At 39.8% G+C, this 24,756-nt stretch overlaps 1 protein-coding gene across 1 annotated transcript in view; it reads right to left on the bottom strand.

Moving 5' to 3' along the window:
* usp45 (ubiquitin specific peptidase 45) overlaps positions 1 to 24,756 on the bottom strand; it is a 215,536-nt gene that overhangs the window by 51,321 nt on the left and 139,459 nt on the right. The window contains exons 10-16 of the mRNA XM_034175426.1: positions 12,277 to 12,358; positions 11,660 to 11,751; positions 10,633 to 10,689; positions 6,194 to 6,319; positions 5,444 to 6,104; positions 4,918 to 5,015; positions 4,719 to 4,805 (exon numbers count right to left, since the gene is read on the bottom strand). Coding sequence (XP_034031317.1) covers positions 4,719 to 4,805; positions 4,918 to 5,015; positions 5,444 to 6,104; positions 6,194 to 6,319; positions 10,633 to 10,689; positions 11,660 to 11,751; positions 12,277 to 12,358 — 1,203 coding nt within the window. The remainder of the gene's footprint in view (positions 1 to 4,718; positions 4,806 to 4,917; positions 5,016 to 5,443; positions 6,105 to 6,193; positions 6,320 to 10,632; positions 10,690 to 11,659; positions 11,752 to 12,276; positions 12,359 to 24,756) is intronic.

Genomic DNA, 24,756 nt, shown 5'->3' with positions numbered 1-24,756 from the left:
ATAACCAAGGGATGGTCCAGGGTCACCCGATCCAGCCCTAACTATAAGCCTTAGCGAAAAGGAAAGTTTTAAGCCTAATCTTAAAAGTAGAGAGGGTATCTGTCTCCCTGATCTGAATTGGGAGCTGGTTCCACAGGAGAGGAGCCTGAAAGCTGAAGGCTCTGCCTCCCATTCTACTCTTACAAACCCTAGGAACTACAAGTAAGCCCGCAGTCTGAGAGCGAAGCGCTCTAATGGGGTAATATGGTACTACGAGGTCCCTAAGATAAGATGGGACCTGATTATTCAAAACCTTATAAGTAAGAAGAAGAATTTTAAATTCTATTCTAGCATTAACAGGAAGCCAATGTAGGGAGGCCAACACGGGTGAGATATGCTCTCTCCTGCTAGTCCCCGTCAGTACTCTAGCTGCAGCATTCTGAACCAACTGAAGGCTTTTTAGGGAACTTTTAGGACAACCTGATAATAATGAATTACAATAGTCCAGCCTAGAGGAAATAAATGCATGAATTAGTTTTTCAGCATCACTCTGAGACAAGACCTTTCTGATTTTAGAGATATTGCGTAAATGCAAAAAGGCAGTCCTACATATTTGTTTAATATGCGCTTTGAATGACATATCCTGATCAAAAATAACTCCAAGATTTCTCACAGTATTACCAGAGATCAGGGAAATGCCATCCAGAGTAACGATCTGGTTAGACACCATGCTTCTAAGATTTGTGGGGCCAAGTACAATAACTTCAGTTTTATCTGAGTTTAAAAGCAGGAAATTAGAGGTCATCCATGTCTTTATGTCTGTAAGACAATCCTGCAGTTTAGCTAATTGGTGTGTATCCTGTGGCTTCATGGATAGATAAAGCTGGGTATCATCTGCGTAACAATGAAAATTTAAGCAATACCGTCTAATAATACTGCCTAAGGGAAGCATGTATAAAGTGAATAAAGTTACATGTACTAACTACATTAATAATTTCCCTTTCATCCACTGGGCTGAGAAATATTGTGTGCAGATTTCTGGCGATTAATTGCAGATTTTCCCATGTGCTGTGTTGGATTTCAGCTGCATTAGCAAAAAATTTGTTGAAACTATTCACTACTTGGCTCATGTTATATTTATTTTTGTTGTTATAAGTAAAGTATGTTGGGTAGTTATTTGATTTGGGTTTATTTGCAATAATCCTATTCAGTATTTTCCATGTTTCCTTTATGTTGTTTTTATGATTGTTTAGTATTTTTTCAAAGTATGATTTTTTTTACAGTTCCGCATAACAGTTGTTATTTTATTTTATAGTCCTTATATTTAACCACTTAACGCCTGAATTTATATAGCTGTATATAAAAAAAATGTTTTGTGTGTGTTTTTGCCTTTAAGTAGATGGCAAATACTGTTGAGATTATTAATTTCACTTTTGCACAAAAAATAAATAGTAATTTTGGTATTTTGGTAATGACTTTATGTTATAATGTTATAATAATAATAATGGTATGTTGCAAATTTGTGACAACAGGCATACTGGTCAATTTGGTATGTTGCATATTTGAGTCAAATATTGTAGCATATATGCGACAATAGGCGTTAAGGGGTTAATCTCTGCTTCTCTTGATTTACTTTTAATGAATTCTCTGTATAGCATATTTTTCTTCTTACAAGCCTTTTGAAGACGTTTTGTTATCCATGGGTTAACTTTATATTTATTATTTTTATTATACTGTATAATTGGACAATTTTTGTTGTATATATTGAGAAATATGTTTTCAAATTCAGAATATGCTAAATTCGCATCTTGCTTCTCATAAATGGGATTCCAATCCTGTAAAAGTAAATCATTTTTTTAAGGCAGTGATAGCTTCTTCAGATTGTAAAAGCTTGCAGTATTGTATTTTCGCAGTACATTTTTTTATTGAAATTTAGATCAGTTACGCAGGGTGGCTGGGCACGTTAGAGATAGGGTGAGGAGCTCGGTCACTCGGGAGGAGCTCGGAGTCGAGCCGCTACTCCTCCACGTCGAAAGGAGTCAGTTGAGGTGGCTCGGGCATCTTTTCCGGATGCCCCCTGGACGCCTCGCTGGAGAGGTGTTCCGGGCACGTCCCACTGGGAGGAGGCCCCGGGGAAGACCCAGGACACGCTGGAGGGACTACATCTCTCGGCTGGCTTGGGAACGCCTTGGGGTTCCCCTGGAGGAGCTGGGGGAGATGTGTGTGGATCGGGAGGTCTGGGCGGCTTTGCTTGAGCTGCTGCCCCTGCGACCCGACTCCGGATAAAGCGGAAGAAAATGAATGGATGGATGGATCAGTTACTATAAAAATTGGTAAATGGTCACTCATATCATTAATTAACAAGCCACTTAGTGTTTTGGTATCGATATCATTTGTAAATATATTATCAGTGAGAGTAGCTGAATGTGAAGTTATTCTTGAAGGCCTAGTAATTTTTGGATATAGATTTAGACTGTACATAGTGTTAATGAAATCCTCAGTTACTTTATGTTTATATCTCCACAGAAAAATACTCTATTACACATCTGTGAAAAAAACTCTCTGTCCAATTTTGAAACCCTTCAATCTTAGAGCCTGGAGCTCTATATGTGCAGCTAATAATTATATTTTTACCTTTTTCCATACATATTTCAATTGTGATGGATTCCAAAAGGTGTTCCACAGCCACAGTCATTTGATCTTTAATTTTGTAGTTAATCCTTTTGTCAACATACAAAGCCCCTCCTCCTCCTCTATTTTGTCTATTCAGATGATTGAATTCATAACCCTCCAGCTCATAGTTTGTGTCATCACCCTCTGTGAGCCATGTTTCCGTTATGGCGATTATACTGAAGGGTTGACAAAATTGTTTTAAATAGTCTTTGATACTCCCCAAAATTTTTTTACAGACTCCTGCTAATAAAGTGGATTATTGACAGTATCCCATCGTTTGTAATGCAGTTATTGTATTGTTCCTCTGTATAATACTGACAGTTACTATTTGTGAAGGAGTAGAAATGATTGTCCGGATCTATCTCATATTCCACATCCTGTATATGATGCTCAGAGTACTGAAAAGGTTGTAATTCCAGACTCTCATAACCGTGTATGATCTCAGTTATACTATTACTGTTCAGAAGCACCGATGAATGGTCTGTATGTTTGTCAGTCATTGTAAAAGTTGGCTGCATTCACTTACCATGTTTCATTCATATTTTGCAGATTTCTTTCCTTGTGTCATCTACAACTGCTTTAAACAGATCTGTGTGAGACACTTTAGACTGGTAGTTTACAGACTGTGTGGGGAGACACTTTAGACCAGCAGTTTACAGACTGTGTGGGGAGACACTTTAGACCGGCAGTTTTCGGACTGTGTGGGGAGACACTTTAGACCGGCAGTTTTCGGACTGTGTGGGGAGACACTTTAGACCGGTAGTTTTCGGACTGTGTGGGGAGACACTTTAGACCGGTAGTTTTCGGACTGTGTGGGGAGACACTTTAGACCGGTAGTTTTCGGACTGTGTGGGGAGACACTTTAGACCGGTAGTTTTCGGACTGTGTGGGGAGACACTTTAGACCGGTAGTTTTCGGACTGTGTGGGGAGACACTTTAGACCGGTAGTTTTCGGACTGTGTGGGGAGACACTTTAGACCGGTAGTTTTCGGACTGTGTGGGGAGACACTTTAGACTGGTAGTTTTCGGACTGTGTGGGGAGACACTTTAGACCGGTAGTTTTCGGACTGTGTGGGGAGACACTTTAGACCGGTAGTTTTCGGACTGTGTGGGGAGACACTTTAGACCGGTAGTTTTCGGACTGTGTGGGGAGACACTTTAGACCGGTAGTTTTCGGACTGTGTGGGGAGACACTTTAGACCGGTAGTTTTCGGACTGTGTGGGGAGACACTTTAGACTGGTAGTTTTCGGACTGTGTGGGGAGACACTTTAGACCGGTAGTTTTCGGACTGTGTGGGGAGACACTTTAGACCGGTAGTTTTCGGACTGTGTGGGGAGACACTTTAGACCGGTAGTTTTCGGACTGTGTGGGGAGACACTTTAGACCGGTAGTTTTCGGACTGTGTGGGGAGACACTTTAGACCGGTAGTTTTCGGACTGTGTGGGGAGACACTTTAGACCGGTAGTTTTCGGACTGTGTGGGGAGACACTTTAGACCGGTAGTTTTCGGACTGTGTGGGGAGACACTTTAGACTGGTAGTTTTCGGACTGTGTGGGGAGACACTTTAGACCGGTAGTTTTCGGACTGTGTGGGGAGACACTTTAGACCGGTAGTTTTCGGACTGTGTGGGGAGACACTTTAGACCGGTAGTTTTCGGACTGTGTGGGGAGACACTTTAGACCGGTAGTTTTCGGACTGTGTGGGGAGACACTTTAGACCGGTAGTTTTCGGACTGTGTGGGGAGACACTTTAGACTGGTAGTTTTCGGACTGTGTGGGGAGACACTTTAGACCGGTAGTTTTCGGACTGTGTGGGGAGACACTTTAGACCGGTAGTTTTCGGACTGTGTGGGGAGACACTTTAGACCGGTAGTTTTCGGACTGTGTGGGGAGACACTTTAGACTGGTAGTTTTCGGACTGCATCATAAACTGCTCAGCTGGAAAAGATGTTTATTTGTTTATCCATTTTTCATCAAACTGCTGTTTGGTTGAAATTTGGAGTGAAATATCTTTAGATTAGCAGTGGTAGTAGTAATACTAGTAGTAGTAGTAGTAGTAGTAATACCTTGCAAGATGCTGAACAGAAAGGAGCCAGATCTAAGATCAACGGAAAGTCAACATGGCGGTTCACCTTTCGTAGGTTCATGCCCGCCTTAATGGACAAAAAGAGAGCATGTTAACATTTTGTCTTCAACCTGTCCCTCTGAGACGCACTGACACACTCAGACTGACGGGACACACACAAACTTTTAGTGTCTGCTCACCTGGTGGAAGCGTTTAAGATGTAATGTGATGACAGGAGGCAGCCAAGAAATCAACATTTGCTTACGAGCACTGGTGTAAATCTTCTCCAGCTTCTTATCTACAAGACACACACACACACACACACACACACACACACAACATGCAGTTGTTGAAATATAAATTTACTGTTTCCAGTTGGGTTGTGTTCATTTAAACACAAATCAAACCTACATGAATCATTTCATATAAATTCTGATGGTTACTGTAATTCAGAATGATTTTGTCTCAGTTAAAAAACTCCAGCTTTTGTTGGCTTCTGGTTTATTCTTCTCTACAAGAGTCAAGACAGAAGTCAGACTACCAGAGCAAGAATTTTAGCTGAGGAAGCTTCTGTGATTTGAAGCGAAACGTCCTCACGTCAAGCAACCCAGTCCAGTCGAAGATTCAAGCTTCTCTACTTGTCTCAGTCATGTGGACTGAAGTCCCCTGAGCAGAGGGTCCACATGTTGTTTTTTTGGAATCAAACTCAGGACCTGTTGATCTTACCGGCTGATCCGCTCTTGCGCAGCTGTTTTTGTCGTCGCTCGGTGCAGCTTTCACACAGCAGCTTGTTGTTGCCCATCAGCAGCTCCACAGAGGTGAACTGGTGGAGGCACGACTGGATGGAGCACTCTTTGGAGAAGGGCGTGTAACTGTGGGACAGCGCCTGGAACGCCCCCTGGTGGTGCTGATGGTGAAGTTTGTGCATTTCTGCCGGTTCCTCTGGAGAACAGTGCGTGGAAGATGTGCTGCAGTCCCCAGAAGTGAACCCCAGGTTGACCTTAGAAACTGAATTAACTAGTTGCTCCACAGCGCCACCTTGCCTGGTGGAGGGTGACGTCGAGGAGGCAGAGGCAGAGGCGGGTGTCGGGGAAGGTGTGAGGGTTGAGGTGGATGAAGGGCTGGAAACCTGACTGTGACTGTGGCTGGAGGAGGAGGTGCGAGGAGCCCACTCGCTCTCCGAGGCCTCACTGTCAGCATCGTTACTGCTGTCCTGAGAACCCGAGCCCCGTTCACTGCCGTCTGATTGGCTGCCAGCAACAGTCGTCTTACAAACTGAGACACCGCAGACTGAACTGGCAGCCAGCCCCTCCTCTTCTAGCTTTTCAACACTGTGGCCTCCTCCTTTCTCCTCCGCTGAGCTTGAAGGCCTCCTGCCTTGCTGCTTCTGGGGAGATAGCAGAACATACATGCTAACAACTGTCAGATATGCACTGAGAATGAATGACACCAATGCAAATGCCCACGGTGCCCTACCTGTCCGCTCAGCTTCCTGGTGTTCCTGTTGTGCGATACAGAAAGAACTTGGTCACCATGAGCCATGTGCCCATCCTGCTCCTGGCTGCCTTTACTCGACCTTCCAGGATTGGATGGTTTTGATATCTAAGGCGGCACATAAAGCATCATCGCTGGTAAGAAACCTTCAGTTGGACCCCTGAAAGGTCAGCATGTCACCACCACCGAGGGTGGCAAAACTTACCACCTGCAATTTACTAGGTATATCTCTCTAGTTAAACTTTATGTATGACAGCCATCCCAGGCTCGTCACTGTAGCCTGGTAAGACATTCCTTTATTAGTACCACATGGAAACTTTGCAGCATCAAAGCAGCAGTGACAGTAGAACTGTGCAACAGCAGGGAAGAGTAAAATGTGCAAATAGAAGGCAAATGCAAATACCCTGAATGGCAAAACAAGAGAATGAAAAACAGACAAATACTATGTACACTGCAAGTGGGACAGCGAAGGAACCACACCATTGGTCAACAGATGGCATCACCAGACACAAGAGATGTCACCGCAGGACAGCATGTATGTCTGTCAGGTCTGTGGCACACCTGTGCACCACTTGGAACCAGATGTGGAGGTCCAGGGAGGCAGAGTGGTGGGGACATGATGTCACCTGTCTCACCTCACCGCTACGCTGGTCCTGGTGAGGCGAGACGTCTTGTGGCGATGGAACAAATGTGAGAGGAGCTGGCGTTCTACACATAGGCAGCTTACATCAAGCTAGGCAACAACCAGCTGAGGCAGCAATGTGAGCATCCAGTCTGCCCTGTTAAAGGGAAGCCCCTAGAAAAGGTTGGGTAAAGAAAGTTCATCCAGAATAACTTGGCTGGTTTGCCATCTTCACCAGCATGGCGAAAAAAAAAGCAAGATGCCACTGCAGTCAGCTCTGCTGTTCTCATGCTGGCCGAGTGGCCCATCAGTGGTCCTGCCAGACCGAATGCAACATTCAACATCAGATTCAAAGGACTGCTGAAAAGTTGGCAGTGTGAGTCCAGTGTGCGTGAAGTAAAACAGACTTAACAAAAGCATTGCACAGTCTGCTGACCTGCGATATATTATAAGAACATATACAGCGGGTAAAATAAGTATTGAACACGTCACCATCTTTCTTAGTAAATATATTTCTGAAGGTGTTATTGACATGGAATTTTTTTACTATGATGCTTTTTTAAACGACAAATGATGTGTGCTTTTATTGTATTTTTATACACGTTTTATGAATAATTAATGATTACTGACCATGATTTTCCACCACAGTTGCTGACAGTCTGCAGGCTATTATCAATAACTTTTGTCCTGAATACGATTTAAAATCAACAAGAACTTCATTCAAGCTACACTTTGAACATACTTTGAGGAGATAACTTGCTGAAGCCACGAAAAGAAAACACACAGAAACTGTCCTTTACAAGCACATCTGGTGTTACTGCTGAATTATCCCAACTCTTGTGGCTGAGTAGCTGAAATCTCAGGGTCGCAAGCTCACAAAGAGAACTCAATGGGCCTCATGTATCAATGTTGCGCACTTGTGGCGTAAATTTACGGCGTAAACTTGAAATACACCAAAGTCACCGTGACATGTATCAAGCACCTGCCCATTTCTGGCGTACGCCTGACGTGATCTTGATAAATGCAGCGGGTGGAAACGATCGTAATTATAATAAACACGCCCATAAATATTCAGACTCCGCTTCAGACACACCCTCATTTTACGACATGGACAAGTTGGGAAGACGGCAAAGAAAAAGAACTCCACCAATCACGACGCGTGTCAATAGAGGGTCAAAAGCAGCCGTCGTATCAACTGTTTTGTAGTATATAATCAATAAAGTGTTACAGTGGTCCCTCATCAATCGATGGAGTTACGTTCTAAAAAATAGCCTGTAATACACGAAACTGAGACGTAGTCAGCGTTATTTTTTACAATTATTATAGACGTTTTAAGGCTGTAAAACCCCTCACTACACAGTTTATACACTTTCTCAATCAGGCATGAACATAAATAAAATAGAACGTTTTCCTATAAATAATTATGATGGCATTTAGAACTAACAAATTAATTTTAACAATCAACGAACGAGGTCGGACACATAAGAAATTATTAATAGTGACTCACCAGTATTTCACAGATCAGGCCTCTGCGTCCTGACGCTGCGCCTTTTCCCACTCACACCTCACTGCAGCAGGTGTTTGTTTCCGTGTGACAAACACAGTTATGAGTAGTTGTTGGTGCTCTTTTCTCTTCTGGGGAACAAGATTCTTATAAACAGATACGCAGAACACAGAACACTGTAAAAAAAAAAAAAAAAAGGCATGCAAAATTGGACTAAATACTCCGAGACTCCGAGGCCACGACAGGTGAACGGCGTTATAGCGAGGGACCACTGTATTCTCTTTTCACATGTCAATAATTCTTGACATGTGGATATTTGCTCGCTCAATTAATAAGACACACCTAATCTGTCAGATTTCTTTATTTTTTAAATGTATTTCTGTATTTATTTTATTGTGACAACCGAATGGAGACGAGAAAACCTGGTTGCTGCACGGGCGAATTAAGGGAATGACGAAACTACAGTTGTAATTATCAATTTCATTGTCTAAAATGATCACACCACATGAAGTTAAGCTCAGCGCTGCTCTGGCTCCAGGCTCGAAGTCTGGAGAAAAAGGCGAGCAGCGCTGTCTTTGCAGGCAGCGCTGTAGCCACAGATCGTGTTCCATAACAATCCCACAAAGGTGGGATTTGTATTGATTATTATGTGGTATAATCAGAAAAGTGTTATTTATGTAACATATGCATTGATTTGTATAATGGCACTGTTTATCATGTTGATCATCTTCATTTTTATGTGGATTCCAGCGCTGGTTCATTTTGGTGTATAATTTACGCCACCTCTCGACCTGGTGTATATTTTCAGCGCAGCGTACGCCAACGACCACATTGATAAATGCCAAGTAGCGCAGCCGTTTTGGCGTACACCCCATATACGCTCAAATATCGCCGTATGCAACGTTGATACATGAGGCCCAATGGAACTAGATCTTAAGTTGGCAATCCAGTCTACTTCTATGATATAACTGAAGGATGAATGGAAAAATGTACCGAGACATTCTTGATAAAAATCTACCAGGATGATGAAGATGAAACGAGGATGGACATTTCAGCAGGACAATGATCCCAAACACACAGACAAGGAAACTCTCTAGAATGGTCCAGCCAATCAGCTGACTGGAACCCAACAGAACATCTGTGGAGAGAACAAAAGGTCAGAGTTCATGGAAGAGGTTCACGGAACCTTTAAGATCTGAAGACTGTTTGTGTGGAAGAATGGACCAAAATCACACCTGATCAATGCATGTGAATAGTTTCTCCACACAGGAGGCGTCTTGAAGCTTCATTACCAACAAAGACTTTTGTACCAAATATTAAATGCATTTCAGTAAGTGTGTTCAATACTTTTTCCCTGTGTCATTTCATCTTGTTACACATAACATAATTTCTGTACTTATATGGTTTGATTTCTTTGTATGTGTGGATTATTTGGGTTGTTACTGACATCTGTTGAACATTTCACATCAGTAGGACGTTTAAAAATATATTTACTGAGAAAAATGGTGACGTGTTCAATACTTATTTTATCCACTGTATACACGTACTGGGAGTAGTGCAGGTGGTACAGTACAGTACTAAACTGGTAGGGCTTACACAGGGTTCAATGTTTAAAAATGATCCAATCATATTGAAAATTATACCACATTATTTGTCTGAACATCAGGATTCCAAAAAGGTATAGTTTGGACAATCTCTGACTGAATGTTTTGGAGTTATGGGGTAAAAACAGAAAAAATGGTGACAAAGGTAAATTTCAGTTTGTACAGGGGTCAAAAGTTGAAGCTGGTCCACTTTTGGCCAAACATTACTGGCTGAATTAATGTGGGTTTTAAAAGGAATAATTTGCACCATCTGTCATGCTGCGTTATCACGTAACACGGTAACACTGGTCATAGAATACAATAATTGTTGACCTTGTTTGACCATTATTTTGGAGACCAAATGTTCAATGCAATCAAAACTATTCCATTTATTCATCTCATTAACTCACCCAATAATCAGCATCACCTTTTACCAAAACTGGAGCAACTTTAACTTTTGACCCCCATACCCCCAGTTATGTTGTTTTTACCCCATAACATTCAGTCAAATATGCTCTAATACAAACTACTCTACTTTCATGGCCGTATATGTAAGAGACCAAAATGCCATATCAAACGTTTTCTGTCCTATCAGGCCCAAAGAGACATCACCAGTTTCCTTATGTGAAAACATCTTTTGATAACTTGTGCAAACCGTCTCTTGCTTGTGTTCAACATACATTATTTATAAGGATTTCCTATAGCTGCTCACCCTTTCCTCTATGATGGGCAGAGAGATGTCAATAAACGCCTCCTTCACGGTGGAGATCTGAAAGGAAATGGAACACACATTAAACTCATAAAAATGTCATGTTTTCCCAAATACAACAACATAACTCTGTATTGGTTCGACTGTACTTAATCATTCAGATGATGATACCACAATAATAAGACATTTGATTGATCATTTTTACAAGTCAGCCGGGTGTGACCTGCCGTTATCAGGGGACGGGATGAGGATCACCCAAACTGAGACTCTGGGACTCAAATGGAACATGTTGGATTGCAAACAATTCAAGTATCACACAGGCATTCTCACAGGAACTCCAGATGGACTGGGGAGGATGATTGTGGAGGTGATACTTTCAAGCTTTCAATTTTCCAGTAAATTTACATTCCAAACTCCACTGATGGCCATGAACCTTTGGATTGTTGGGTGAATGACCCGGCATCGTTTTAATAAGCAAGCCAGAGGAAGTTTGGGATTTTTTTTTATTTCCCTCTTTAGTGCCACAGCTGTTCTGCACCTTCAAGGACACACCTGAACTTGGGTAGTGGCATTTACTTTCTAACAACTCAAACTTCCAAGACCAAACACCTTGCAGGTCCGTGAAGTGCTTTTTTGGTGCTTTCTATTGATATTGTTTCCTTCCTCCTTTGATGTATTTTGTAGAAGAAAGAATTACCAGTACTTTGTTTTTGTTTTTCCAAGTAAGAAATCTTCCCTGCCGTGTAAGGACTGCACCAGCTGACTGCTGGATATCATGACTTCATTTCAGGGACTGTGACAGCCGACAGTCTGGCTGTTTGCTGTGTGTAAAAAACAAATGAATAAATAAACAAATCGAAAAAGAAAAGCCACCTCGAGGCAGCAGCGCTGTTGTGATTTGGTGTGACATAAAATAAATAAATTGAATTAAACTGGAGGAGGTTCTGCTGAAAGCTGCTGGATGACTGTAGTGTTGAGGATCATTTGTGCTCCTCAGAAGACGCCGAGGTTTTGGTCCACACACACTCACATGTTCACACTCTTCACACATTATTGTGTTGGTCAGCTCGCCCACAAAGATGCGGTCAATGAAGTTCATCTTCACACCTTCCTTCCCATATGCTGGAGTGAGAAAGACAAATAAGTAGTAATACTGTAATACAATGCACAGTATGCAAGGGACAGCAGATTTAGAACAGGTACTCAAGCTTCGACTCAAGCTAGTCGATTTCTGATTTGGTTGTGATCATTATTTTAGTCATTTTGTTCATGTTGTGTTTTTATTATTACTATTATTATCTTTTGGGTGTGTGCAGCACTTTGGGCAGTATTTCTGTATTAAATGTGCTATATAAATAAATTTTACACTGACATTGACATTGAGGTATACATTTTATTCAGAACAGGATCAACAGTTCATCCGTCTCTTAAATCTATGGCCCAAGTTACTTGGCTCTTTGATCAGCACTTTCAATAATTCAGCTTCTCATGACATGATCACTCAAAAGGTTTCAGGAGTAAGATGTGCACAAGGCGATGAGTCCACACTCTCTTCTTGAACTGATCAGCAGATCCTCCATCTGCCACTAGATGGGAGTATTGCTCTTAGCTCCCCTTCTAATACAGAGCCCCAGAGTCTGTGCAAACCTTTGACTTGACGCTTGGTTTCCTCATCCGCAGTCTTCTCTGTGGGGTTGTTGAAAGCTTTCAGAATACCTGCTTTCACTCTCTGAAAGAATCAATCATAAAATAAAAACACACATACATTCAACAAAAAACCCCCACATCATTTAAAATGTGAATAAGTCATTTATTTAATGTGTTTTTCTTTAAGTGTATCCATTACTTCAATGAGTGAACCATCATGAGCTGGAAATCACCTCAGTTTGACAGGAAGAACTACAATAAACATCATTGGTGTCAAATAATTATTGTGCCTGTCTCAAAGCATTAACATGTAAACCTCTTAATGAAGTGTGTGTGTGTGTGTGTGTGTGTGTGTGTGTGTGTGTGTGTGTGTGTGTGTGTGTGTGTGTGTGTGTGTGTGTGTGTGTAGGCCTCACGTGGTCAGTGAGGGCTCTGCTGAGGGAACACCTATCAACACAGTCTAGGACCCGGCTGAGACACGTGTGGACTTCATTTAGGAGATGATCCTTCAACTCTTCGAGACTAATATGACCCCAATGAACAACTTGGGACATGTGCCAAAATCTCTATCCGGGACCAACAGCCCAAAAATGACCACACCCCTTTTTTGTCCTGAGCGTTACTGCAATGACAGCTGTATTTTCTAAACTGCAGCAGCAACAGATTTTCCAAAGTACTCAATATGTTCAGAATGACCAGGACATGTTTGGGAGGGTCATAGAAGAGTGTAAAATTTTGAATTTTGATATTTTAAGAGAAAATCGTGAGAAAACATGAGGTCAAACGAGCTACATACAGTCTGGAATCACCACATATTTAGTAACTTAAACTTTCTGGGCAACTGGTTGTTGGGAAATTTGCCTGATAATCATTAAATCATTTAAAATCTCTAGATACTGCTGTCTGCTAAAGAAACAAGTTTTGTTTTGTATTTTTCACTTGAAAATCAATATTCCATTGATAAGAGTATGACTGAAAATAAAATTTCATTACATCTGGCAAATGTTGGTTTTCTTTCAATGTACGGTAATAAGTAGACCAACTAATTTCAGCCATTTTCTCTTAAAATATCAAAATTAGAAATTTTACACTCTTCTATGACCTTCCCAAACATGTCCTGGTCGTTCTAAACATATTGAGTACCTTGGAAAATCTGTAGCTGCTGCAGTTTAGAAAATACAGCTGTATTTAAAGTAACGCTCGGGATGAAATACAGTGTGGTCATTTTTTTTAAAGGGCGTGGTCATTTTAAAAAGTGTGGTCTTTTAAAAAGGGCATGGTCATTTTTTAAAAGGATGTGGTCATTTTAAAAAGAAGGCGTGGTCATTTTAAAAAGAAGGCGCGGTCATTTTTTTAAAAGGACATGGTCATTTTAAAAATGTGTGGTCATTTTGAAAAGGGTGTGGTCATTTTTAAAAAAGGCATGGTCTTTTTTTAAAGGACGTGGTTATTTAAAAAAGTGTCATTTTAAAATGGGCATGGTCATTTTTAAAAAGGGCGTGGTCATTTTTTTAAAGGGCGTGGTCATTTTAAAAAGTGTGGTCTTTTAAAAAGGGCATCGTCATTTTTTAAAAGGATGTGGTCATTTAAAAAGAAGGCATGGTCATTTTTAAAAAAGGGCGTGGTCATTTTAAAAAAAGGCGTGGTCATTTTGAAAAGGGTGTGGTCATTTTTTAAAAAGGCGTGGTCTTTTTTTAAAGGACATGGTCATTTAAAAAAAAGTGTTGTCATTTTAAAATGGGCGTGGTCATTTTTAAAAAAGGGCGTGGTCATTTTAAAAAAAGGGCGTGGTCATTTTTTAAAAGGATGTGGTCATTTTAAAAAAGAAGGCGTGGTCATTTTTTTAAAAGGGCGTGGTCATTTTTTAAAAGGACATGGTCATTTTAAAAAAGTGTGGTCATTTTGAAAAGGGTGTGGTCATTTTTAAAAAAGGCGTGGTCTTTTTTTAAAAGACATGGTCATTTAAAAAAAGTGTTGTCATTTTTTTAAAGGGGCGTGGTCATTTTTTTAAAAAGGGCCTGGTCATTTTTTAAAAGAGCGTGGTCATTTTTTTAAAAGGTGTGGTCATTTTTTTAAAAGAGCGTGGTAATTTCTTAAAAGGTGTGGTCATTTTTTTAAAAGGCCGTGGTCATTTTTTTAAAAGGCCGTGGTCATTTCTTAAAAGGGCGTGGTCATTTTTTAAAAGGGCGTGGTCATTTTTAAAAAGGCTGTGGTCATTTTTAAAAAAGAGCGTGGTCATTTTTTAAGAGCGTGGTCATTTCTTAAAAGGCCGTGGTCATTTTTTTAAAAGGCCGTGGTCATTTTTAAAAGAGCATGGTCATTTTTAAAAAAGGCCGTGGTCATTTTTAAAAGAGCGTGGTCATTTTTTTAAAAGGTGTGGTCATTTTTAAAAGAGCGTTGTCATTTTTTTAAAAGGTGTGGTCATTTTTAAAAAAGGCTGTGGTCATTTTTTAAAAGGTGTGGTCATTTTTAAAAGAGCGTTGTCATTTTTTTTAAAAGGTGTCATTTTTAAAAAAGGCCGTGGTCATTTTTTAAAAGGTGTGGTCATTTTTAAAAAAAGCCCGTGGTCATTTTTAAAAAAGCCCGTGGTCATTTTTTTAAAAGGTGTGGTCATTTTTAAAAGAGCGTTGTCATTTTTTTAAAAGGTGTGGTCATTTTTAAAAAAGCCCGTGGTCATTTTTAAAAAAGGCCGTGGTCTTTTATTAAAAGGTGTGGTCATTTTTAAAAGGGCGTTGTCATTTTTTAAAAGGTGTGGTCATTTTTAAAAAAGCCCGTGGTCATTTTTAAAAAAGGGCGTGGTCATTTTTTTAAAAGGGTGTGGTCATTTTTTTAAAGGCGTGGTCATTTTTTTAAAAGGGCGTGGTCATTTTTTTAAAAGGCCGTTGTCATTTTTTTTAAAAGGCCGTTGTCATTTTTTAAAAGGGTGTGGTCATTTTTTTAAAAGGGCGTGGTCATTTTTTAAAAGGGCGTGGTCATTTTTTAAAAGGGCGTGGTCATTTTTTTTAAAAGGCGTGGTCATTTTTTTTAAAAGGGCGTGGTCATTTTTTTAAAAGGGCGTGGTCATTTTTTTTAAAGGCCGTGGTCATTTTTTAAAAGGTGTGGTCATTTTTTAAAAAGGCCGTGGTCATTTTTAAAAGAGCGTGGTAATTTTTTTAAAAGAGCGTGGTCATTTTTAAAAAAGGCCGTGGTCATTTTTTTAAAAGAGCGTGGTCATTTTTAAAAAAAGGCCGTGGTCATTTTTTTAAAAGGTGTGGTCATTTTTAAAAGAGCGCTGTCATTTTTAAAAGAGCGTGGTCATTTTTTTAAAAGAGCGTGGTCATTTTTAAAAGAGCGTGGTCATTTTTTTTAAAAGGCGTGGTCATTTTTAAAAGAGCGTTGTCATTTTTTTAAAAGGTGTGGTCATTTTTAAAAAAGGCCGTGGTCATTTTTTAAAAGGTGTGGTCATTTTTAAAAGAGCGTTGTCATTTTTTTAAAAGGTGTGGTCATTTTTAAAAAAGGCCGTGGTCATTTTTTAAAAGGTGTGGTCATTTTTAAAAGAGCGTTGTCATTTTTTTAAAAGGTGTGGTCATTTTTAAAAAAGGCCGTGGTCATTTTTTAAAAGGTGTGGTCATTTTTAAAAAAGGCCGTGGTCATTTTTAAAAAAGGCCGTGGTCATTTTTTTAAAAGGTGTGGTCATTTTTAAAAGAGCGTTGTCATTTTTTTAAAAGGTGTGGTCATTTTTAAAAGAGCGTTGTCATTTTTTTAAAAGGTGTGGTCATTTTTAAAAGAGCGTTGTCATTTTTAAAAAAGGCCGTGGTCATTTTTAAAAGAGCGTTGTCATTTTTTTAAAAGGTGTGGTCATTTTTAAAAAAGGCCGTGGTCATTTTTAAAAGGGCGTGGTCATTTTTTTAAAAGGGCGTGGTCATTTTTTTTAAAGGCCGTGGTCATTTTTTAAAAGGTGTGGTCATTTAAAAAAAAGGCCGTGGTCATTTTTAAAAGAGCGTGGTCATTTTAAAAAAAGGCCGTGGTCATTTTTTTAAAAGAGCGTGGTCATTTTTAAAAAAGGCCGTGGTCATTTTTTTAAAAGAGCGTGGTCATTTTTAAAAAAGGCCGTGGTCATTTTTTTAAAAGAGCGTGGTCATTTTTAAAAAAGGCCGTGGTCATTTTTTTAAAAGGTGTGGTCATTTTTAAAAGAGCGTTGTCATTTTTTTAAAAGGTGTGGTCATTTTTAAAAGAGCGTTGTCATTTTTAAAAAAGGCCGTGGTCATTTTTAAAAGAGCGTTGTCATTTTTTTAAAAGGTGTGGTCATTTTTAAAAAAGGCCGTGGTCATTTTTAAAAGGTGTGGTCATTTTTAAAAGAGCGTTGTCATTTTTTTAAAAGGTGTGGTCATTTTTAAAAAAGGCCGTGGTCATTTTTAAAAGAGCGTTGTCATTTTTAAAAAAGGCCGTGGTCATTTTTAAAAGAGCGTTGTCATTTTTTTAAAAGGTGTGTCATTTTTAAAAAAGGCCGTGGTCATTTTTTAAAAGGTGTGGTCATTTTTAAAAAAGGCCGTGGTCATTTTTTAAAAGGTGTGGTCATTTTTAAAAGAGCGTTGTCATTTTTTTAAAAGGTGTGGTCATTTTTAAAAAAGGCCGTGGTCATTTTTTAAAAGGTGTGGTCATTTTTAAAAGAGCGTGGTAATTTTTTAAAAGGTGTGGTCATTTTTAAAAGAGCGTTGTCATTTTTTTTAAAAGGTGTGGTCATTTTTAAAAAAGCCCGTGGTCATTTTTAAAAAAGGCCGTGGTCATTTTTTTAAAAGGTGTGGTCATTTTTAAAAGAGCGTTGTCATTTTTTTTAAAAGGTGTGGTCATTTTTAAAAGAGCGTGGTAATTTTTTAAAAGGTGTGGTCATTTTTAAAAAAGCCCGTGGTCATTTTTAAAAAAGGCCGTGGTCATTTTTTTAAAAGGTGTGGTCATTTTTAAAAGAGCGTTGTCATTTTTTTAAAAGGTGTGGTCATTTTTAAAAGAGCGTTGTCATTTTTAAAAAAGGCCGTGGTCATTTTTAAAAGAGCGTTGTCATTTTTTTAAAAGGTGTGGTCATTTTTAAAAAAGGCCGTGGTCATTTTTTAAAAAGGCCGTGGTCATTTTTAAAAGGTGTGGTCATTTTTAAAAGAGCGTTGTCATTTTTTTAAAAGGTGTGGTCATTTTTAAAAAAGGCCGTGGTCATTTTTAAAAGAGCGTTGTCATTTTTAAAAAAGGCCGTGGTCATTTTTAAAAGAGCGTTGTCATTTTTTTAAAAGGTGTGTCATTTTTAAAAAAGGCCGTGGTCATTTTTTAAAAGGTGTGGTCATTTTTAAAAAAGGCCGTGGTCATTTTTTAAAAGGTGTGGTCATTTTTAAAAGAGCGTTCTCATTTTTTTAAAAGGTGTGGTCATTTTTAAAAAAGGCCGTGGTCATTTTTTAAAAGGTGTGGTCATTTTTAAAAGAGCGTGGTAATTTTTTAAAAGGTGTGGTCATTTTTAAAAGAGCGTTGTCATTTTTTTTAAAAGGTGTGGTCATTTTTAAAAAAGCCCGTGGTCATTTTTAAAAAAGGCCGTGGTCATTTTTTTAAAAGGTGTGGTCATTTTTAAAAGAGCGTTGTCATTTTTTTTAAAAGGTGTGGTCATTTTTAAAAGAGCGTGGTAATTTTTTAAAAGGTGTGGTCATTTTTAAAAAAGCCCGTGGTCATTTTTAAAAAAGGCCGTGGTCATTTTTTTAAAAGGTGTGGTCATTTTTAAAAGAGCGTTGTCATTTTTTTAAAAGGTGTGGTCATTTTTAAAAAAGGCCGTGGTCATTTTTAAAAGGTGTGGTCATTTTTAAAAGAGCGTTGTCATTTTTTTAAAAGGTGTGGTCATTTTTAAAAAAGGCCGTGGTCATTTTTAAAAGAGCGTTGTCATTTTAAAAAAAGGCCGTGGTCATTTTTAAAAGAGCGTTGTCATTTTTTTAAAAGGTGTGTCATTTTTAAAAAAGGCCGTGGTCATTTTTTAAAAGGTGTGGTCATTTTTAAAAAAGGCCGTGGTCATTTTTTAAAAGGTGTGGTCATTTTTAAAAGAGCGTTGTCATTTTTTTAAAAGGTGTGGTCATTTTTAAAAAAGGCCGTGGTCATTTTTTAAAAGGTGTGGTCATTTTTAAAAGAGCGTGGTAATTTTTTAAAAGGTGTGGTCATTTTTAAAAGAGCGTTGTCATTTTTTTTAAAAGGTGTGGTCATTTTTAAAAAAGCCCGTGGTCATTTTTAAAAAAGGCCGTGGTCATTTTTTTAAAAGGTGTGGTCATTTTTAAAAGAGCGTTGTCATTTTTTTTAAAAGGTGTGGTCATTTTTAAAAGAGCGTGGTAATTTTTTAAAAGGTGTGGTCATTTTTAAAAAAGCCCGTGGTCATTTTTAAAAAAGGCCGTGGTCATTTTTTAAAAGGTGTGGTCATTTTTAAAAGAGCGTTGTCATTTTTTTAAAAGGTGTGGTCATTTTTAAAAGAGCGTTGTCATTTTTAAAAAAGGCCGTGGTCATTTTTAAAAGAGCGTTGTCATTTTTTTAAAAGGTGTGGTCATTTTTAAAAAAGGCCGTGGTCATTTTTAAAAGGTGTGGTCATTTTTAAAAGAGCGTGGTCATTTTTTAAAAGGTGTGGTCATTTTTAAAAAAGCCCGTGGTCATTTTTAAAAAAGGCCGTGGTCATTTTTTTAAAAGGTGTGGTCATTTTTAAAAGAGCGTTGTCATTTTTTAAAAAGGGTGTGGCCATTTTCACGCTGTTGGTCCCAGATAAGAGTTCTTGGTACATGTCTGAAGTTGTTCATTGGGGTGATACTAGTGTAGAACAGTTGAGTGATCCTCTCTCTCCTAAATGATCTACTAATAGATAATTTGCAGTGGTCTGAGTCTGTAGCCGAGACCAGTCAGCCCCCACCGCCCCCACACCCCCACACCCACACACCGCACTGCCTATTTAGGTCACAAAGCGCTGTTAATCCCAGCCTGGCAGCCGCACCGCACTCAGTCTGCACCATCAAACCATGCTGAGACTCTCCTACTAATTAATTACCAGTAACCATCCTCCCCCAACCCACGGCCCAAAAACATCCCCCCGTCCCGTCAAAGTAACCGTGCACTGTCCCACACAGGAAGGGCTGTGGGAGGGGGAGCAGGCTGCTGGTACGAGGGTAAAAGGCTGGAAACTAAACGGGGACAACGGGGCAAAGAAGGACAGTCCCTGAGAGAGTGAGACCATCTCAGCTAATCAGTGATAATTGATCAGGACCAAATTAACATATTTATGCCTCTGACACTAATGACGATCAGCACAACCACTACTGGGACCTAAAGAGAGAGACAGAGAGAGACAGAGACACAGAGAGACACAGAGAGAGAGAGAGAGAGACAGAGAGACACAGAAAGAGACACAGAGAGACAGAAAGAGAGAGACAGAGACACAGAGAGACACAGACAGAGACACAGAGAGACACAAACAGAGATACAGAGAGACAGAGACAGAGAGACACAAACAGAGATACAGAGAGACAGACAGAGAGACAGAGACAGAGTTCTGACAGTAAGATGATGTGAGTCGATGTTGGAGATAATTCAGATCTGAAGTTTTCTCTCTTTTGTTTTTCACATGATGCTCTTCAAGTAAAAAGGTCCTTTTTAACAAACTGGTCTTCGTCTCTACAAAAATGTGTCCAACAGATTTGAAAATTTTATCCAAGGAAGGTTTCTGCCGTGGCTCAGGAACTGATCAGGACCAGCCAGAAGGTCGACTGGCACTGACCTTCCTTTTATTGATCTGGACATTTGTGTCTTCACAGTTCAGTCTAGTCTGGTCTGGGACCGTGCACTCTACCACACATCACTGACATTTTTACATAGACATCTGCAGATATACTGGTACCACAAATTTTTTACTCCCCAATATTGATACGGTGTCATCCCCCCCCCGGAACATTTTCATTCCTTACACTGAAGGTAAAAGAAGATGGTACATTATGTCTACAAGATACACGAAATCTAGATCCAGTACCTCATGTGGACCAGGTGGAAGTTTCACAATGTGACTGTGACATTTCAAGGAAGGGATCAGACATGCGGCGGGCACCGAACTGACAACCTGAAAGCTCCTTTCAGTCACAACTGACAGACCTAATGACAGGGGCTGGGTTCATTTAAGATAACGAGATAGGAAAAACTTACTGCTGACTTCATCAACTCGTGAACCGTATCACAAGTTTTAAGAAATATAATATTTTTAATTTAACAGTGGTTTCATACATGTTCTTAAACATGACGGAATCCGAATGTGATTTGATGTAGAAATCAGTTTCTGTCTGAGTGAACAGACGATGCCCCTTTACCTCATTGGCTGAACTGGGAGGCTGGAGTGTGTGTGTGCGTGCGTGCGTAAGAGGGGGCGATGGGTGACCCTCAAACACAATGGGGTAGCCCTGGATCCCATTCAGCAGCTGTGGGTTTCCCAAGATCACACAATGATGCCGGTTGTGCCACTTGCAAGCCCCCCTAAGTGGCACAACTGTCAGCGTTCACAAGTTTGAATGGAAAAGAGGAGCTGCGCCTGCTGCCCCTCCCTGACCACTAAACATACCCGCTAACGTCTCCTCCTAGGTTCACAGAGCCACTGGTGGGGCCACAGGGGCCCACTCAGCCCTCCAAAGGCCTGCTGAAGGTTCTCTTAATGCCCTGTGAAGGGGTGGTGGAGTGGGAGTGCCAAAAACATGGCACCAACCAAAAAGGGCACACACGCCTCTCACAAACACAAAGCTACAAGCATGACGGTAAGTCTCGACCAACGCTGAAAGGATTAGTCAGTCACTGAATAAAGGTGGAACAACACACTAACTCCATAATAAGATATGTATCACGATACACCTGTTACCATTTGTTTTAAATATATCTGACATCTAAGATGAAAGAAACAAATTATTCTCAAGTATAGAAGCAGTTATCTTTGATGTAATCTGTTTGCATATTATACATCATTTAAGGGCCTTTCACGTCAAATGCGTCAGTCGAACATTTTGATGCCTTCGCTTTCATTGAACGTGCTGGACGTGGCAATGATGCACAGAGAGTTCTACATCACTATCTGGCTATTCAAGGGCTTATTGAACAACATGGACAAGCGCAATCATGGACTCACAACAGTTAAAAGTGAAACACTCAATCTGCCAGTCATAACCACAATATTAAGAGAAAAAAGCAGAAGAAAGGGTAACGGACATCATCGTGCTGGGAGGAGCTTTATTCAGCGACTGTTCGGAGTGAGGCCGGGCAGCAGGGGCTGGCGTCCAGGCCAGAGACCCAGGCAGAATGACACATAGCACCCGGTGTGATTGAACAGACACAATCTGAGATTCTTCACTTTTGGATATATACACACACCCAGTTTGAGCAATGGAGCAAGTGCAAATTTGTCTGAGGTAAGGAATCTGAAAATAAAACGACGCAGTACACTGCTGAAGATTTATCAGCTAATGTTACCATAGCCTTTTAGCTTCAGTCAGTTGAGCTGAGTGAACGTTTTATATTTGTAAATTGTTCAATCTATTTTTACCAAATAAAGCCCCTCGGTTTTTTAATTGTTACTGCTGTGACTACAAAAAGAGTCTCGACTTTAAATAACTTAACGTTTTTAGTGTAATTAACTTTTACTGTTTCATGTTTCTTTGAATTTTAAAAAATATATTTCTTCACTTGTCCCACATCAGGAACATTTCAACACTTGCTGTGCAGAGAACCTTGTAAAGATCTATTTCAAAAACTTCCAGTGATAGAATTGAACACCAAAACCTGAAGTCCAGAAGGAAGAAGAGGACACCTCATCTTTGGGGCAGCAATAACTCAACTGGTAGAGAGAGCTGTGTTAAGCCCCAAAACATGAAAAAACGTGAATACTGGAAAAAATATCTCATAAAATGTGAATGCAGGTCTCACAAAATGTCCCACTAGGTGTGTCCCGCTCTGGGGACGGTGTCAAGTGAGGAGTTTGACTGGGACGGTCCACCTGTCAAACTCAGAGAGGACAGAAACCTCCCCCTTCGGTAAAACGGCTCAATAATCTTAAGAGAAACATTGTAGAAAAACAAACAGCACTAGTTTCTAACCTCAGGATGGCAGACAACAAGCTACAACCTTATTTTTATCCATATGAGCCGTCCTCTGAGCTGGAAAAATAATACTGATGTGAACAAGCAGATGGCAGAGAAACGGAAGCTTAGGGACCGTCTAAAAAGTGCAAAAACAAGACACCAGAAAAATATTCAATAAATTCAGGTGTGGCGTCACCAAATTCACTGAACACATCGGTGGTCTCCTGCTGGTTATACTACAGCACTCAATTTGGAAAAATGTCATTGTGAAACAATTTGGAGAATTTTTTTTATTGTTTAAAGGGGATAGAGAATCAAAATCATCTTTTTCTTGTTTTTGGTGTTAGTTCAGAGTCTCCCCGCTGTGGGGAAAACACACGAAGTGCCAGCAAGTTTCAGAACCTCTGTTTCAAGTATTTCTCCTTTTTTGAATTGCTCCTAGAAAACAGGCCAATCTGTTTTTGAGGGAAACACTGCGTCACATTTTCACCAATAGCCCCCCCCCCACACACCCCCACCCCCACCCCCTTTCACACACGCCCCTTCGAAATTAATTATTCATAAGGTTGTGCCCACCCATTCGTAACACTCGAAGAGGAGCAATGGTGAGCTACAGGTGTGCTTTCCCAGGCTGTTTTAGCGGACTACGCTCTTCCCACGGAAAGCAATGTACGCGATCACTGGCTTTTATTCATTTTTAACCGCATCCCCAGTACATACAACCGCAGACTATTTCTTTGCTCTGCGCATTTCACGGAGGACTGTTTCACAAACCTTGCACGATTTCGAGCTGGCTTCAGTCGGCATTTAATACTCAGTAGAGGGTCAGTTCCGACTGCGACAAAATCAACCCCAGCAATCAGTACAGCCTGTGAGTATCACAGTTTATTTTGTTTTAAATTTGTGTTGTGCCATATTCCTGTTGTAAGAATTGCACGTTAGAATGGCACGTTAGCTCTGGTTTGTTCCTCTAAAGGGAATGAGCTAACCCCTTAGCAGCTAGGGATGTGTATCGAGAACCGGATCCTTTTGGGTATTGTTAAGAAATGACTCGATCCACCGACATCAATAAGCTTTGTGCTTAACAATTATGTTATCGGTCCTTCAGAGTGGCCGTTGTTTTGGAGGGTGTTTGTCAGGAAAATGATAATTTCTGTATTGATTACAGACCCTGCAGCGGGTCCGTAAACAACTTTTCTGCAGCGCGGCTTTGCTTTGAACCTTGAACCAATCGAAGCAGTGCTTCGCAGATTGAAGCAATGCTTCGATTATTCTTTCTTTCTTTTGCTTAATTTTCCCCCGCTAAAACCCTAAAGAGCATACATCTGTGAGTATTTCTATGTTAAACCGACCTGTTATGTTCTTCTGAAACAGTTGACAGATGTATTTTATAACTTAAAAGCGGGAGTGATGCTAACGCGTTAGCATGTCTATGGCATTTTCAATGTTAAAAGTTAGCATTGCAGCTGTAATCATGTTCGGGTGCACAAATTGTAATATTTCTTAAATTTATTTTTGTTTATATATTAATAATATAATGATTATTATATACAATTTTAGAGAAAGAGGCAAAAAAACCTGAATAGAAACACAACAGAAAATATAAAAGCAATGAAAATAAATAAATAATGCTTTCTTTTCAGTGAGAGCAAGGGCAGCCAATCAAACAACGGCAAGCGATCAGCGCCACCTACTTGCATTTCATAATGAGGTTGCCAAATAAGCTCCAAAAGACGCCATTAAAGGCAAACGAGGCATTCTAAACCCAGCATAGTAACATAGCTGTTTCAGAGAGCCTTTTAGGAAGGTTCTGAGCCATTACAGACCCAACCAATTTTTTTTTGGGCTACATATCACATCACAGAACAAGGATTAATGCCCCATTCAACCTCTCTCTATCACCTTTAAATTTTCAGTAGTGTCAATGTTATACAGTAGTGTTCAGAATAATAGTAGTGCTATGTGACTAAAAAGAGAAATCCAGGTTTTGAGTATATTTCTTACTGTTACATGGGAAACAAGGTACCAGTAGATTCAGTAGATTCTCACAAATCCAACAAGACCAAGCATTCATGATATGCACACTCTTAAGACTATGAAATTGGGCTATTAGTAAAAAAAAAAAGTACAAAAGGGGGTGTTCACAATAGTAGTGTGGCATTCAGTCAGTGAGTTCATCAGTTTTGTGGAACAAACAGGTGTGAATCAGGTGTCCCCTATTTAAGGATGAAGCCAGCACCTGTTGAACATGCTTTTCTCTTTGAAAGTCTGAGGAAAAAAACTTATACGCAGGTGCAAAAAATTATAGGCTGTTCATCTACAATGATCTCCAATGCTTTAAAATGGACAAAAAGACCAGAGACGCGTGGAAGAAAACAGAAAACAACCACCAAAA

This window comes from Thalassophryne amazonica, chromosome 7, assembly GCF_902500255.1.
Source record: "Thalassophryne amazonica chromosome 7, fThaAma1.1, whole genome shotgun sequence".
Classification (NCBI taxonomy): Eukaryota; Metazoa; Chordata; class Actinopteri; order Batrachoidiformes; family Batrachoididae; genus Thalassophryne; species Thalassophryne amazonica.
Note: the sequence above shows the minus strand (reverse complement) of the source record. Positions and strands in the feature narration are given on the sequence as shown.